The sequence below is a fragment of the Canis lupus genome, chromosome 18, assembly GCF_048164855.1.
Source record: "Canis lupus baileyi chromosome 18, mCanLup2.hap1, whole genome shotgun sequence".
NCBI lineage: Eukaryota > Metazoa > Chordata > Mammalia > Carnivora > Canidae > Canis > Canis lupus.
In genome coordinates, this window is record NC_132855.1 from 15012274 (window position 1) to 15030770 (window position 18497).

Here is an 18497-nt window from a genome sequence, read left to right on the forward strand (position 1 = left end):
TGACCTGAAAACAGTCACTCACCCAAACATTTGGGGCAGCACTGTCCCGGGGGAATGTGGCTAAGGTGCTGAGGACAGGAGAGAATGGGACAGACTTCTCTCACGCACTGTGTCCTGCCTCCCTGAAGAAAAGAGAGAGAGAAAAAAAGCACGTTTAGAAAAAGTAAGTGCACACATATTGTATAATCAAGATGTCTGGAACAGACCGAGGGCCTTCCCTGGTATTAGGTCCCTGGGGTGACTGCTCACATCTGTGTAATTTCTCCCAACTATCCGTTTCTCTTCCCCGTAGATCACATGAACTACACTCTCAACAAGACGGTCCCTGAAGAGAGTCTTACAGCATCACCCCTCCCCACTCAACACCGCCTTGATTTGTCTTCTTCTGTCTCAAGACCAGCCAACCATCTCAGTTTGCCTGAAATTAGAGGCTTTTGGTACTAAAACCAGGAAAGACTGGGGCAAACCAGAACAAGTTGGCATCGCTTTCCAACCCCTAAGCAAGCAAAGGAGCCCTTCGGGTTTTACTGAGACTTTTCAGTAAAGTCCTCTTTCAGACCCCCATCCTTCTGTAGGTTCTGCAGACATCTTCCTCCAAGAATACTTCCCTTCCTGCCACTGCTTAAAAGTGTTGCTAGCATGACTCAAGGAGGTTCGGATTTAAGGAAGCAGCCAGTCTGCTGAAAATGGATATGCTGAAAGCCAATATTCAAAGGAACCATTTCACGAATTCACTCAGCTAACCAAAGCTGCTTCTATCATAAGAAGAAGGCAAATGATGATTAATATTGGAAGGCATAGCAGAGGCTCAGCAGCCTATGGGAGAAGTTCTAGAACCTATGAATTTTTCCTTGCCCCTCATGCCTCGCCCTTTCTGACACCCATTCCTTCCTTCTTTACCCCAGCATGCTCCCCGCCTTTCTCTGCCCGTCAGCATCTCCCCCCTCTCTACGACTCAAAGATGCAGCATGCCTACTACCCCTCCTCGACGTCTCACAAGAGGCGTCTGTTTTTTCCAGCCTCAGCAACTTATAATTGAATCTTCAGAAAGCTGGGGCAGGAGAAAAAAAAAAAAAAAAGTACTTTCCAGTCAAATTTATATTCAACACGTTTGGAAGGCTCATGTGAAAACTATCCTGCGCAAAATGAATTGCTATCGAATTTATGAATAATTAATTTTATTATTATTATTATTATTGTTATTATTTTAGAAAATCAGTAGATTTGGTAAACAGATTACTAGGCATACGGAATTTCAGTGGGTTGGCTTCTCTGGGATTTGAGCTAGAAAGCACACTAGTAGACCCTCAGGTACCTGGTGTCTGAAACCGGTAATTTATATCTCAAGAGGCCTCAGGAAATGAGGAACTCACGCCTCAAAGAAGGGAAAGATTCCCCGCGGCCTTTCCTCACACCTTCTCCAGCACTTTCTGCAATAACACCAGACGTCAGCCGTCTGGGTCATATTCGTGCCCATCCCTACGCACTGCTGCCGCCCACTGTTCCTGCTCTCCCTTCCTGTTCCTGCCAGTTTTGTTATTATAATTTATTTTTTGGTACGACTGGGTGAAAAGGGTAGGGCACGTTATGTCTTTTTAAATATTTATTATTTTTAAGCCACTTTAATGTTGGATACATCCCCAAACCAATAGAGAATATGCAAAAATACCACAAAAAGCTCTTCTGTTGTTTTTACATTATTTCCAGATCAGCAAGAACCACTAAAAATCTCCTAAGAATCCCTGGCTGTTTTCTGGGAGGTTCCTCACACCACTCTGCGTAATCCTGAAGGCCGGCTTTTCCCCAGACTTCACAGGCACAGAACCCAAGTCTAGGTCAGACTCCGAGGTCTGCCCCAGCTTATGCACAAACCACAAAAGTTAAATCTACATGGAGGACATGATGCTTCCCTTAACTTTTAATTTCGTAACAAAATTCTTCTGTAAGCAACTTCCTAAAATCTTGAAGCTTCAGGCCACACGAGGCTGTGTGCGTGTTGGCTGCCATAGGTGTGCAGAGAACACACTCTTTGCATCGATATTCTCTGTTCTTGTTGGAGCAGCATCTATTTTGCAAACATATTTTAAAATTAATTTTTTTAAATATTACATAATTGCATAGGAGTTAAACTCGTCCAATGCTTCAGAAAGCTGGCAAAAGAGTATGTGGGCTCCAGCAGTTTTCCTTACACTAAGGTCAAAGAGCGGATTTTGCATACATAATACAACTGCAGTTTGTCTTTCCCAAGAGCCCAGTAAAGTAACTTGAACTCCAATCTGGGTTTGCTGGTTTAGTCAAGTTTTATTTTGTTTGGGTTGCAGGATTGTGGCACAGCCCAAGTCCCGAGGCTGCATTCCTATTAATACCTCCAAAGAAAAGAGCCAGCCCTTTTCGGCTCACAACCTGCTTCTACGATTTCAACTCAGCAGGGAATCTGGTTAAACTATGAGATGTGGCTATGCTGTAAACTAGGAAAGTTACAATAGCAGAAGGGAACATTTCTGTTTCTAAAAATGTACTGATTCCTACTGTAACTGCACTAACTCGGGCTCTATCAGATAATCCCAATCTTTCTAATTGGCTCCCCTGCCTCAGCTCTCTTGCACTAACCCACCCTGGACAGTTCAATATGCCCAGGACTCCTTTCCAACACCCATCCATCATTTCGTTATTTGATCAAATATTTGTTTAAGGCCTACATATGCTGACGACACGGCAGTGAATACAACATACAGAAATCACTCCCTTTATGGAGCTTACATTACCATTGAGCATGTCCCCATGGTAAAATGGAGGATGACTTACCACTGCATTTGGGATAAAATTCAGGCTAAATGTCAATTCTAGAAGCAATTATGTGCCCACTAAAATGTGTTTCTTTTTCTCCTGACATAGACCACTACTATATTTCTCAGACTCACTTGCCGTTAGGCCTTACATCTAAGGTTCTGATCAAGAGGAGGTAAGATGGAAATAAATAACACGCTTCTAGGCTTGACCCATAAAAATCTCTCATCTCAATGCTCCACACTCTCACCTTCTGTCTCTACTACATGGATAGCCACCTGAATGGAAGGGATCAACAACTTTGTACAAAATGGAAAGAGCCTGCTTCCCTGAGTCACCATGTGGAAGTCTATCCACTAAACACTTGCAGTGAACTATTAAGTGAGCAAGACATAAATTTCATTGCATTAAAATACTCAGACACATTAGACCTTTATTACCACAGTTAGTCTACTTTGGCAAGACCCCCATAATCTTCACTCCCATGTCCTTCCCTCACAATATCAACATGGAGAGGCATGTCCAGTGTATCTTCCTTATTATCTCCAGGCACATCTGCAGCCTGCCATCTTCTTTATACATACCTCTTTCCCTCTCTTCCCCTATCACTGACCCCTATAAAAATCCTGCTTTGTTTGGGATCTATTTTGAGCCTCTTTTCACCTAAAAAGCCTTCTAGATCCCTTCATTTCCCAGTGACCCCCCCCCCATCTTTTCATATATTTTTCTTTTTTCATATTTAGTCTTATATTTTTGACATACACAAAGAAGTTTAACCCTGTAAGATGATACTGGTTTTGCCTCCAAGCTAGACTTTGGTGACTGCAGGGACCAGCCTTTGAGCCTAATATCCTTCAGGAAAGTGACACTCAAGGAAATATCTCAGTAAAAAATTCTTGAATGAAAGGAAGAGCCACCACACATGATGAGCTCTAGAATCTCAAACCACTGAACTACAGGATGCTGATGAGATGGTATAGTTACAGGGCTGTCTGCATCTGCTTACCTTGAATCTCCTTGGGTTTTGTACATTTTAGGTGCTAACTAGGTGTTTCTTGGTGGTGATATATCAAAAGTAACACTCAACTTCACCTTATAAGCTGGCAGGATTCCTAGGACCCCCATGTGTTCTGTAAAATGTTTGAAAATTTCTATATAGTTACAATACACAAGGATTAATGACTACAGTCTCATGTGGTCAACAAGGAAAGGAACTTCCATAGTACTGATGAGTTATGATTTCCACCATTTTTCCTTAGTTTGTTCTTTAGAGGTGGTCATTTGTTCTGACTGCATATCCAAGTGTTTCTCTGAAAGTAGCTTCTTTTTTAAAAAGACATGAAACTTGTCCCAAGTCTATTCTCTGCCCCCTTATTTTTGTTATAGTTGATTCAATCAAAAGTGAAATTGCTTTGTGTCAAAGTTTACCCTAGAGCAGCAGTCTTTCTGCATAATAAAAATCTATCTTCTTGAGTATAGTAATGAGTACAAGATGATAAAACCACAGCCATGTGCATACAGGATTCTTCCCCCACCCCTGAGAACCACTGAGAATTGAGGGCTGGAAACCATACTATAACATGTGACATAGCACTCATCCCTTGACCAGGATGCTGAGCTGGCTCCCCAACAGGAGGCTGGAAGCAGAGCAGTACATTTCTAAACAATTAGAACCAATCAGTACACTCAGCCATATTCTAAAAGGATTTCTTTCCCCAATGTTCAATTGTTTGAAGACAATGGAGCTCTCCATTGATTCTAGATGAAGGCAAGAACAGGGGAGAGAAAACCCAGAAGGGCTAGTGTAAGGGAGAAATAAATCTTGAATGCAAAGAGTTTATTATGTGTGACTCATAATTCTTATAACATAATACGATTATAATTCTTATATCATAACCAGTGGTGCAAAGCTGATTTGTGAATAGAGTAACCACTTTAAACTGCAAATTGGGCCAAACATTTACTTCACAAGAGGAAAAGGATGTCCTTAGCCAGGTTTCTCTTTGACCTGCAAATTTATTTTGGTCAAGTTTCAGAGCATAACAATTACTACCAGGGGTAAAGTCTTGGTGCCTGGCCTTCCTTGTTCTTGGCCAGTGCAGAACAGAAAATCAAAGCAAAGATGGCCAGCAGGTGAGCTATCAGACTGTGGGAGCAGTGGAGTAGACTAGAGAAGAGAGGACACCTCAAATTTAGTGGGTAATGAGCCCACTTAGAGAAAGCTATTTATAGACATGCATGGACACATATGGACTCATACGTGTACACATGTACACACACAATATTGACATACATGTATATACCTCTGTGGTATAATAATATAATGTATGTGTTTGTGAGAGTTACCCACTAGGCCAGGGTTTTTCAAATTTGGCATTATTAACATTTTGAGTCAGAGAAGTCTCTGTTTTAGGAGGCCATCTTGTACGTCACAAAATGTTTAACAACATCCTTGGCCTCTATGCACTAGATGCCAGCATCACCCTTTGGCCCCTGGTTATAACAAACAGAAATGTCTCCAGACATTACCTAACGTCCCTGGAGGACAAAATTGTTACCAGTTAAAAAACACTGTACTAAACCAATGTTTTCTCAAGCCACAGCCCAGGAACCTGCATTTTCAATAACTTTCCCAAATGAATTGGATGCTACAGTCAAAGGCACTACATTTGGCAAAATGCCTCACTAAGATGAGCTTCCAGCAAGCAGGTTTGGAGGCTTATTTATCTTGTTCGTTCTTCCAGCAGCTAGTACGTGTCACAGCCTATAACACGTGCTCAAGATATGCATTCTGAATGATGGAGCACATTGCCCAGATTGGGGAGTTCTCCCTGAGACACGAGCCAGGCCCTATTTCACCTTGCCAGTGGCTGGAGGCCCTTTTTCCTTGTGAAGGCTTGTGAAGGAGGAGAGCAGAAGGAGCAGAGCGGAGATGGAGTTTGTGATGGACGTGGATGGGGCGGGATGCACCAAGGGGTCTGTGCTGAGACCAGGGCAGGCTTTATCATCACAATCTGTGAAGACTCTGGAAACTTTCTACCCCAAGAATCTGAACATGATGCTACCCACGGGCTTATGTTTCCAAGTAATAAAATGCAACTCAACTTTGATTCTTTACACACAGAGTCAGGAACATTTTGCTGAACAGTCAGCAAAGATTGAGCAAAATACCTACCCTGTCCCATAAAAACCTTGAGCCACCACCCCCACCCCGCCCATCCCAGAAGTGCCTCCCTGGACTGACAAGAACAAAACTCTTTTGTCCTTCACACCTATTCAAGGAACCAAGACCCAATGCTCTGTCCTGAGAATTAAGCCTAAAACAAATTCCTTTTATGTTTCCCATCAATTAATGTCTCTAAGCCCGATTGTATTGTTGTCCATCATATTGTTTTGGTTTCCCTATTGCTGCTATAATAAATTACCACACAGATTCAGTACCTTAAAACAATACACATTTACTATCTTACAGTTCTGAAAGTCCGAAGTCTGAAGTCAGTCTCGCTGGGCTAAAATCAAAGTGTCAGCAGGGCTGGGTTCTCTCTGGAGACTCTAAGATAGAATCTGTTTCCTCGCCTCTTCCAGCTTCCAGAAGCTGCCAGCCTTCCTTGGCTCTAGGCCTCCTTTCTTCACAGTCAAAAGTATCAACACAGCATCTTCAAAATCTCTCTCTGACTCTGAGCCTCCCACCCTGTTTATAAGGCGTCTCATAACAGGGCCCATCCAGATAATCCAGGATCACCTCATATCAAAATCCTTTATTTAACCACATCTGCAAAGTCCCTTTTGCCATGTAAGGCAACAGCCACAGGTTTGAGGGATTAGAACATGGATCTCTTGGGGGTCCAGGGATCCATTATTCTGCCTACCCGTAATTATTATTAAAGAAATGACATTGAATTTCACTGTGCACTCCAAGATGTAATATTTCAGGCCTCGGGTGACTACAAATCATGAAAATAACCCATTCTCTCAGCCTCGCCCTCATTGAAAAAAGCTAGTTTTTCCCATTTTTTTAATCAGAAAGAAAGAGAGCGATAAATATCTTGATTTAAATCCTGATTCTAGGGATCCCTGCGTGGTGCAGTGGTTTAGCGCCTGCCTTTGGCCCAGGGTGCGATCCTGGAGACCCGGGATCGAATCCCACGTCAGGCTCCCGGTGCATGGAGCCTGCTTCTCCCTCTGCCTGTGTCTCTGCCTCTCTCTCTCTCTCTCTGTGACTATCATAAATAAATAAAAATTTTTTTAAAAAATCCTGATTCTATGGTTGCTGAACTGAACCACCCAGATAATCCGAATTTCACATCTTATGCACTCTCTCTTTTATTATCATAGGCAATTCATAAGCATTAACTGACATCGTCAGGAGCCACGTTTGAGGTGTTCATAAGGTAGGAAAGCTGTTTGGTTGGCCAGTAGGCCCCTTCAGGGTCAGCATGCTGGCCGTGCTGGTGAGCACTACTCCCCTAAACTCAAGCTCCCACCAAGCAGTATGATTTGGCTAGTCCCCCTCTGGCCTGTGCTGGCGAGCCCTTTAGGGACTTCCATGTCCTCCAATGGCCAGACAGACAACTCCTAAAGGGTTTTACTGAGTCCGTCATATTCAAAGACACTTACAGAAGAACGCCTGCCCTGGCATCCTCACAAGGTTTGCACGGCTCTGCAGTGAGGCCTCGGCCCACTGGCAGCCTATTGGACCAAGTTCCAGAAGCTGCAATCAGTGAGCAGTCCCGGCCCGGCCATGAAGACAGTGCTGGGCTTCAAGGGCAATGAGTCAGAGCCAGAGGTCATAATAATTTGGTAAAATAAATATCAGACTCTTAAATAAACAGGTGATGTAAATACGTTTACTCTTCCTTCACTAATACCATATTGAGTTTGCCTACGCCTCATATTTAAAGGCAAAATTTGTCTATATTCCTCTTGGAGTCCTTGCTTGTAGCTCTGTCTCTGTGACTCAGCTGAATGGCAACTTGTTCCTGTTTTTGTTTTTCCATGTTTTTGCTTCAGAAAAGAAAATTTCAAAGTTCTCTCTCCTCCCCGAACCCCACTTGGCACGCAGGCTAACACACCAATTGCTGATAAGGCTGGAATACCGTCTGAGGCAAATTCCAAGTGGTTCTGGGTTTCCACAAATATTTCACTGCATTCTTTGTCTATTTTAGAAGCAGGAAGATAAGACCACCCTATGGGACCACTCTCAGACGAGATCTCTAGACTAATGCCCTGGGAACCAAGGGGTGGGGAAAGCCCTGCAAATCAGAATAGATTCGCCAGCCCTGGTTTGTTTGGTGTCTGCGAGCAGGTGCTGAGGGATGGCTGGAAACATAAGTGATCTCCCCGAGGAATGTGATAAGCCTTTCCAGGGCTCACTAAGCTGAGAGGTAGGGGCTTCCTGATAAGGCCTTGAGAATCTGGGCCAGCTATGCCACTGAACATGGGTGTCCCCCCACATCCCCACCCTGCCAAACAATCAATAAATAAGCAAAGAAATCCACAAGAGAACAGACTCTGAATAGCTCAGATTCCCACAGACCTCCCAGACCACCCCAGTAGGACGCTTCTCAACTGCCACCACCACCACCACCACCACCACCCCCCACCAAAAAAAAAAGCAAAAGAAAGAAAATGAGCCCTTTTCCTTCTCTTGCCTTTTTTTTTTTTTTTTTTTAATCAAAGTTCAACCTTTCATCATCATGTAAGTAGTCAAAGCTGTTACAAGCCTACTGCTGACACATCAAACGCTTTATCTACAGTCTGGCCCACTTCCAGGGAGATGAAAAGAACAATCATTCAGAACTCACACCTCCCATGAGTTATGAGCCATTCCTGAAAGGAAGGAAATAACACCATCATGGAGGAGAAAGGGCATTTTTCATATTGCTCAGACTGTCGCCACCGCAGCAAAGCTGGAGATGCACTAAGGAAGAGACCCCATAAGGGCCTCTGATGGGGGCAAGGCTCTACAAATACTGACCCCCAAAGACAGAAGCCAAAGCATCACTAATGAACTGTTTCTCTTAAACCTTTCAGTTGACTTTTAAGTTTGGCTACCAAAAATAATTTATGTACACTACCTGCTTTATGCATTGTTTGGTTTTGTTTTCACAGTGTTTCATTTGCATTTATCACTTGGCCCAAACTAGGCTAAGAGTTCACTGAGGGCAGAAGTAATGTGAATATTTCCCTTATCTCCCATAAAGACTTCAGTCCTCCTAGCCCACAGTGAGGCCAAAGTCATACCAGAAGTGCTTGGTTTTCACTAATAAACACCTACTTGCTGGGTTGTCAGCCAGAGCTGAAAGTAAGTCAAATATGTTTGTGTTCCAGTGTGGTTTCCTGAGGCAAGAAATTATCTGCTGTCTTCAATGAGTTAGTCCTAAGTAATGTGTATCCGGATCCCCACAATGTATTGACAAAATTATACTTATACGTCTTTGGAATATCTCTTAAATGTAGTATGCTTAAACATACTACTGAAAAATAAGATTACATTTTCACTTCATTTTAATTTCTGAATAGCAATTGACTAGTCACAGCATCTTGGCTTCTGTTTGCCCACTCCACAAACATTTGAGTTTCTACATGCTAGACACAGTGGTCTTTAAATGAAAAATTTGGATTTCAAAATCTTTATTCAATATACGTTACTCTTGCACAGTTTTCTATTTTGTATCAAGTGACAATTTCCTAAAATTCTAACAAAATCTAAAATGTTGTAAGTAAAATATGAAGAAGTCCTATAAACACCCTGAGCTCGATCAAGGGACACTGTCCAGGGAGACTAGAGTTTGCTGGCACTATTCATTCACATTAGTGGTGCCCCTGGGTATTGGTCTTGTCAACCAATTCAAAGTTTGTGTTCTGAGACAAACGGGCTGCAACCCAATCTCGGCAAGCCCTTGGGATGATCATAATCTAGGCCAAAGATGATCAAAGGAAAAGAAGTGTAAAGGCTGTTGGAAACAGCTGTGGAAGGCGTGGGGGGAGGGTCCCAGTTTGAGCCAAAGCTAGCATTCTGACATGCCTGGGCAAGTCCTGTGAAAGGGAGAGATTCACCTGCTTAGCTTCTCATGAGAAAAAAAATCCATCCTAAGGGAAGAAGAGATGCAGCACAACACAACCACCAGGTCCTGGGCCTAATTATGGCAGGCATTCTTGCAAATATAACTTGGAATCTGTTAAGCTCAAGTCATCCCAAGTCCAGGATCATGGATGCCCATCTTGGTGGGGAGAAAGATGCAAAAAGTAAAGCCTAAAAGAACCATATCATTGAAACGTCTATGACATACTCAAGTACAGTCCCCATTGACTTGGGATTCCTATAATAGAGTAAACCACAAAAAAAAGGAAGTGATATAGGTCCTTCCCACTTCCCCTCCACACTGCTTTATCATCAGAGGCTTCCAGGACATTAGAGGTGATGTGCAATCAAAGAGGGTGGAAGTAGTGTCCAGGCTAGGCTGAAAAGCAAAGCATCTGTGAAATGGTGGCAGTGTCAAACAGAGGAAACAAAATCGTAGACAGACATGACAAAAGATGGACTCTTCCCCAGTCCAGAAAAATGTTATTTCCTGGTTGCTGGGAACTCTGACTTGCTAGGAGGATTGGTCATCAGTGTCCATCACTGGACAGTATAAAATAGCACCTGATAACAAGGCACGGGTACATTGTCTGACAAATGAATTCATATATTGGTCAAGTAGAAAGAAAAAGTGTGTGGCCTCTTATAGAAACAGTGAATTATATTCAGTCAAGCTTCTCCTGGAATAATATCAGGCCAGGTTCAGAAGCACTGTCTTGTAATCTTGGCCAGAACATGCAATAAAGAGGCCAGAAAGGGGAAGGTACCTCAGTGAGGCAGCAGCTGGGTGGAAAGCTTGCCTGGTCCTGTATAGCTCTGTAACTATGACAACAAGCTTAGCAACCACAGACTTTTTTTTTTTTTTTTTTTTCCCCAAGTACGATGGAGAACCAGGACTGGGCAGGTCAAATGTTTAACCTTATTGAAAGGAATGGAAGGGGCACCTGGGTGGCTCTGTGATTTAGCATCTACCTTCAGATTAGGTCATGATCCCAGGGTCCTGGGATCGAGGTCCACATCAGGTTCCCTGCGAGGAGCCTGCTTCTCCCTCTACCTATGTTTCTGCCTCTCTCTGTGTCTCTCAAGAATAAGTAAATAAAATATTAAATAAAAAAAGGAATGGAAAAAAGTTCCACCTGAACAACACAATTAGTAGCTTATTTCAGGGAATAATATGTAAAGGACTGGGTTCAGGACTGGGTATTTTAGACCATAGCTAGAACAGAAGTTCAAGCGCTTGTCAGAACTTCCCTAAATGCTTCATGGAAACTAAGGATAGTCTTCACAGTTCCTATGAAGGTAAAGGAAGGGGAGTGGAAGGCCACTTTCAACTGGAAATCAAAGGAAAGCCAGTCCACTTAAAATAGCTGTCAGGACTTTAGTCGTGAGTGGACCAGACACATGCCAATCAGATCCTGTCTAGGAGCTCTCACTAAAGACCAGTGCCAAAGGGAAATTTGGGGGGGGGGGTAGTAGTTCAGAAATATCCACATTTTATTATACCAGGCCATCTGGAAGATGATGGTAATGTCTTGAAAACAGGTGGATTAAGTGAAAGTCTACATACTGAAGGCAGACTATTTAGCCTTCTTCTGACCAAGAAATCCAGAAAAAACATATTTTAAATTGATCCATATTATTTACTAAAAAAAAAAAAAAAACTCATCTGCTAGGACTACAGTTTGTTTACCAAGTTCACAGAAATGATACAAACAAGTAGCTCAAAGTATATGACCAACTCATTATCAGAACACTGCTGGTTCTGATTGGTTGAATATATTTGTGATTGGAACACTGTCTGGCATATTCACAAGTGTGTAGACTATGGATATTGCAGGGAGGTATTTTTCTTTAGTTTTAGATAGGACATAAAACTTTGATTTGTGTTACATAGAGATCTGATAAGGTCTGTTCAGATCTGTGAATGAGACTCCAAAACCAGATGTCTCCACCTCCCTCCAGAAATTACTAAGGTGGAAAATACCCTTACATGTATGTTACATATATTTGATTAAAATGCAGTGTGGATATTTATGCACAATGAGTTTTTTGTGTTTTTGTTGTAGGACAAAGAATATTATCTACTGAGCCTTTGAACTGATCTGGCCTGAAATGACCTTTAGGCTGGATGGATTCCTGTTCCCTCTTTTGCAAACCCTCCCAGGCAGACTGACTTTGCAATCACAAGTGGCACGTTTCCCTAGGTTGTGCTTGGAAAATGGTTGCTGCCATTGCAACAGTAATTAAACATGCCATGGTGGGGAAACTTGGCAACTACAAGATAAGGAGTCGAAATCTATAGTTCTCAGAGACTCTGATGGGTTTTATTTAAAAAAAAAAAAAACAGAAGAATTCTCAAAACTTGGAAATAGAAGGAGCAATGCTAGCAAATGCTACCAAAATTGTTTGCGGCAAAAAATTTAAATGACTCTATTCTCAAATGCTTCCAATTTCAAAGGGTACATAGGAATGGAGGAAGAGACTCTAGTTATACATGTATACCAATTTTGTGAGTGAAAGACTGTAAATCTTTGCAAAGAGGCCATTTCTTTCATCTAATATTGATACATGAGGTATTTGCATTGAAATATGCTCAAAACTCCAAATATAACCTGTTATTAGAGTTGTAGAAATAGCAATATCCATGAATCTGCATATCCATGAAGATCTAGATACTGGGTGATGAATCAAGAATCAAGGGAAAATGATTTTTTTTAATGCTTATGAAATCCCTGTTCATGAAGACACGAGCAGATCTATCCCTTAAGCTCAATACAAACCAGGAAAGTTTCCAGACTCTAAATCAAGAAGGAAAACTGGGAAACCACATGATTCAAAGGAACAAACCCCTGGCGTGAATGGCTCCCTCTATCCTTTATTACTTTGTACTGAAGTTACTTAACTTCTCTAAATTTCAATTTCTTCATCTATAAATTAGGAAAACAACAGTGTCACAGTGTCACAGAGGACATGTAAAGAATAAGATGATGGAGAAAAAGCTTTTAGACCAGTGCCTGGTGCATAGTAAGTGCTCACTAAATATTAGCGCTTACAAATATTTAAAGTCAAATTAATTTTGAATCCCAGCCAACTCCATAAATTAATAAGCGGGTGACTTTGGGTAATTTATCTCATCTGAGTCTTGGCTATTACTAAACAATACCATTTTCCCCACAAAGCTGCTGTGATAATTTTATGAGTGAATGTTTCAAGTGCCCAGCACCGTACATGAGCTATAAAAACATTACTGATAAGAGTGAACCTTCAGCCCCCTCACCTCCACCCTGCTCTCTTTAGGATCAGCCATTCAAAGTATATTTCAGTGGCCAAGAGAACAGGGCTGTGGTGACTTTTCATCTGAATTAGTTGGAGAACGTTTGTGTTTTCCTTGGCACTAGGAACACATGGATAGTCTTTAGGGTATACAGTAGTATATACATCGCCCATGTATTTGCATAAAGTTTCAAAGCACTTTCTTGATATATGCAGTATGACAGCTGCTGTCACAATATATTTATATAAGTTCTACACAGATTTTATAAAATAAACTTGCAAATGTTTGTTTTCCTAAGGAGGGGGATATTTGGGGGTTGTTGGGGATAATCATTTCATCTCACTGTAGAAAGTAACACATGTTGGCACGCTCCCTTGCTCTATTGCCACAAATAGGCTGGTGTGCCCTATAAATAAGTGAGGCAACCCCACAGATACAGTAAGTCACTATATAATCATTTCTTTAATGCTTGTTCTGTAGAAAACAGCACTGATGGGCACAGTAGCCACAATCCATCTAAGGTCTAGTAGGAAGAATGAATAGATGGTTGTGACTTTTAGCACCCAGAATCCCTCAGGCAAACGGTCATATCCCCAGTTGGCTGTGCATCCTTCCATATGAAGCAGTTAGTCAGAAGTGAAAGACAATGACAATTCCTTACTAACATATGCCAATGTTTGCCTCAGTCTTCTTTCAGAACACCAGAAGAATCGTCTGGATTGGCCAAATCCTTCCCTCAAAATACCAAGGTAATTTACGCTCAATTATCTCCTATAGCATTTCCTAAACTAGAACTTTGTGGAGTCTTGTTTCATAAGAAGTTATTATGGCTTCTACAAAAAAAAAAAAATTAGTAAGGTTGTGTAAAACAAAGTTAAGCAGCTTCCTTTATTGCAAGACTTTTCTTATCCTTTAATGCATGTGGATATCCAACAGGGAGATTATATGATATGGTGTTTCTCAAACTTATTTGACCATAGAACCCTTTTGCCACGCCATATGAACCTATTCTGGTACAATATAATGAGGAACGCAATCTGGAAAAGGCTAGTCAACTTCAATTTACTACTGTGCACCTGTCCTAAGTATCTACAACAACAGGGTCTTTCCTCTTTGGGGCAAATTGCTTGGCAACAATTTTTGGTTAAACAAGTTCTTTTATTGAGCAATCAATATTCCTTCATTGAGCAAGTAGTTCTATTCCCCAAAGTCTTCCCCTCCCATAAGTACTGTATTAAATGATATGCTCTTCAAATTCAATTTAAGATTATGTTTTTATAGACTCCTAAAACCACTCTAACAATGGTTTGTTTGTTTGAAGGATACTGTCAATACAAGTTATCTCGGGATTCCTGTTCATTTTATTCAGGATTATCTTGATTTTTTTTTCAGAACCTTTGCACATTTTACTATAGAAAAAAAGAATTCTTGACTTCAACATGGCCCTTTTCCAATTCCATAAACCAGGTCACCCTACCAATATGTGCTTCCATATTTCTGGAATATTTATAAATACCACAGTATGAAAACGCTACCTCCCACATCCTCTGAAAACATAGCCGGCTACAAATTCCCCAGGCAGACTATGTGGGATATGTGGTTTCCATGGCTTTAAAAGGGGTATTTGTAGGATATGCTAAGGAATATTTCAGCCGTGTCTTTCTTTAGGCCTTTTTTTTTTTTTTTTTTTTTTTTTTGCCTAGCAAATTTGCCCTTCAATACCTCCCTCTGGGTGGCCCTTAAAAAAGTGACACATTGTAAACAAATAGAACCTGATAGATTCTTCAGTAGGTGGTAATGGAAGAAACAAACATTCAGAGGAAAGGCTTGTTTATCCCTGTAGCTCCCTTTGGGTGAGACCTCATGGAACCATAAGTGAGGCCTAGACAACCCTGGCAAGGTGAGGTCAAAGAGCTGTGTAAAGGCAGTAAAACAAGGCAGGAGCTTTGGAGATCTGGCAAGGACACCAGGCAGGGAGCAGTTAAAAGGGTCTTTGCCCTTCCCAGTGTTAGAGAGAGGCAGCATGAATTTCAATCTCTAGCCCCTTATTTCCCTGATATTGAAATTAAATAAATAATATCAACAAAACATTATTTTTTAATGTGAGTTTGGGGGCACCTGGGTGGCTCAGACAGTTAAGCATTCAACTCTTAATTTCAGCTCTGGTCATGATCTCAGGGTCATGAGACCAAGCCCTGAGTAGGCATGGAGCCTGCTTAAGATTCTCTCTCTCCCTCTCTCTTTTCCCCTCCCACCCCCAGCTGGAACACATGTGTGTGTGTGTGTGTGTGTGTGCATGCATGTGCACACATTCTCTCTCCCTCTCTAAATAAACAAATAAACGAACAAATTAATTAATTAAATGTGAGAGGTTTGAAGCAGCTTCTCCATTAATTGTTTTCATTTTAATCAATGATCTTCAGTTTTGTCTCAACACGCACGTATAATTTTATATCCACAGTCAAAGGCCTACCACAATGTCTTTTTCTGATAAATAATTACAGCTTTTGTTGATAGACTGCAAAACCATTGGGTAATCTACCTCCCCCCACTCAAAATTCTAGCTAGCAGCTTTTATGATCTTTCCATAATTAACATTATGTTGCCCATTTAATATTCCATTATGTTGAGGATATTCTTTATGATGAACTCATAAACACTTCTCCAAGTTCTAATTCTCTTTAGCTTAGAAAGGTCTCATACAGAATCACTCAGGGTAGCTGTCCCCAGCTAGCTGTCCATCTTTCCAAACAAAGGAGTTAGTTAGATGTGAAAGACAATATAAATGTTTCTATAAGTGACATGGGCTCTTCTCTTATCTCTCAGATAGGTGGAACCCATGGTTGGTGCCTCCTCAAAAGTGGACAACGTGCGTATCCTGGGAGACTCTAGATTAGAGGCCAGGGGATTTCTAGACAGATACATAGGAACCAAAGGACAAAGTAATGCTTTGGGGAAAAAAAAAAGAAAACTGGGAAAAGGGCAAAACATGATTTTCTTTATATTTAAACTAGACATGGGTTCCTAACCCAGGCTGTATGTGGAAAGCCTCACTTAAATCAGTGGTTTTCAAAGTTCTGATCTCAGGATTCCTTTACAGTCTTAAAAATTATTGAACCTATCAAATAGTTTTTGTTTACATGAGTTATGTCTATCAGTAGTTACTGTATTAGAAATTAAAACAGAAATTTAAAAAAACGGAAATTTTAAAAACTTGTTCATTTTAAGAGGACAAAAATGCATTACATTAACATGGACAATCCATTTTTATGAAAAAAATATCTATTCCATCCACAATAGCATAAAACAAAAAAAATCAGTGAGTAAGGTGACACTATTTTATCTTTTTTGCAAATCTGTCTAAGGTCTGGCTTAACAAAAAATAATTGAAGTTTCCTACTTATTTCTTTCAATTTATTACAATAGGCTATTTTGGGTAGAGTATATAAAGAAAATCCAGCCTTATACAGATTTGTATTTGGAAAATAGAGACAGATTTTAAGAGCCATTTTATATATGTGGACATACTTCTTTCATACTATACCAAAATTCAACAATCTTAAAGGTTGGTTGTAATGGAAAATTCAAAACCATATCCTAAGTAGAAATTTTCCCCATGCATGATTTTTGTAACACTGTGTACTGGTCATTTGGAAACTATTGATTTAGGCAGATCTTCCTAATGTTGGTGTATTTCATTATCAAATATAAAAAATAAATTACATTAATATCATCTTTTATCTCTTCATAAAAGTCTTTAAGTATAAGAAATATGTCAAGTGCATAGTGGAAATGCAATTTTTCCAAAATTTTAATTTTCACATGAAAGCACAAACTTTTATCACTGATGACTTACCACCAGACTGCCATTTATTTTAAGTAACACACTTATTTTTTTTAATTTTTGAGAAAATGTCTGCCAAAATGCCAAAGTCTGAATAATTTTCTTGTCAGTTGTTCTTTCAAGTAAAAATGGAATCCATGGGAAAAAAAAAAAAGGCTGGCCCAATTCACAACTCAAATAAACACATAAGTGTTTTTCCTTTGGATATCCACTGTATTTCGATACTCAGCAGTATTTTTTGCACACTCCCAATGTTAAAATGATGTATATTCAAGGGTAATATTTAATAAAAACACATAATTTTTTATTTAATCAAGGACATTTTTAGGTAAATAGGGCTTTAAATTTTTTTTTTAACTAAGAGCACATGATGGTGACCAATACAATGACCAGCTTGTTGCCACTACCTTGATCCACAAAGGCTCTAGCATTTTACCCACTATCAGTGTAAATGTGAATATAGCAAAAAAGACAAATAATGTCTTAGTATTATGATAAAAATAGTTTTAAAACTCATGAACCCTCTGAAACAGTCTTGAGGACTCCCAGGGGTCCATGGATTACACTTTGAGAACCGCTGACTCAAATGCCTTGACTTTTACATTCTTGAGGTCTACCTCCATGAAGTAATTCTTATAACCATGATAAACAAACCAAAGTATAGCAGTGCACTTGGGTCATAGAAATGAACTCTATGGTCCCAGGGAAACACTGTACATCATCACTTAAGTCAGCAAGTTCACTTAGTGGACTGTAATACCATATGGACTACAGAGCGAAAAAGGGATAATCAACACCACCCACAGAGCCAGCTATATATGGGCAATCAAAGCCTGAAAACACCAGTTCCAGTAAAACTGTCAAGAATCCATATTAGTCATTTACACTCATATTTTCAGGTATTCAGTAGAAAAAAAAAAAAAAAAAGAAAGCCTTTTGTGCGGATAAAAAATGCAGTATAAACCCAGGAGGCAGGGCTGAGAAAGAGCAGATGTTTGTGTCTCTAGAGTTTGTACTTTTTCTCTAAAAACACATCTGTCATCAACTTCAACCTAAAAGACCAACAAAGTACTTTTATAAATAAACATAGTGCCCAGTTTCGTTTTAGTGATTCTGAATGCTTGGTAATCAATCTGATGGCCATGAGACACCAGTTAACCTTCCTCCAATATGCTTTAGGCAGTGTGTCCTCACAAGGTGGTCATTGTCTTGAATGAACCAGGACCTACAAGAATCAGACCTGATGTGCTACAGCCAACAACATGACATTTTAAGCTATGTCTTTAGAATTCCCATGTAAAGAAAAGAGAAGTGAGAAGTTTCCATATTTTCCCTCATTTCAAAACCCAAGAAATCCTTGCATTAAAGAAGAAATAAGCCAATGGAGAACTTGTGATTCATAACAGTGATGGCAGTTGGAATGTCTCATGGCCTAATAAAGTCATCCTTTGACTCCACCTGGTCTTTTGTACCCTACCACTGCTCCAAATCTGTCTACCTAGAGCCAT

General features: G+C 40.4%; 1 protein-coding gene across 3 annotated transcripts in view; it reads right to left on the reverse strand.

The window, feature by feature from the left end:
- BMPER (BMP binding endothelial regulator) overlaps positions 1-18497 on the reverse strand; it is a 244347-nt gene that overhangs the window by 116427 nt on the left and 109423 nt on the right. For all 3 annotated transcript variants that reach the window (XM_072783518.1, XM_072783516.1, XM_072783517.1), the window contains exon 7: positions 23-122. In XM_072783518.1, the coding sequence (XP_072639619.1) occupies positions 23-122 (100 nt within the window). The remainder of the gene's footprint in view (positions 1-22; positions 123-18497) is intronic.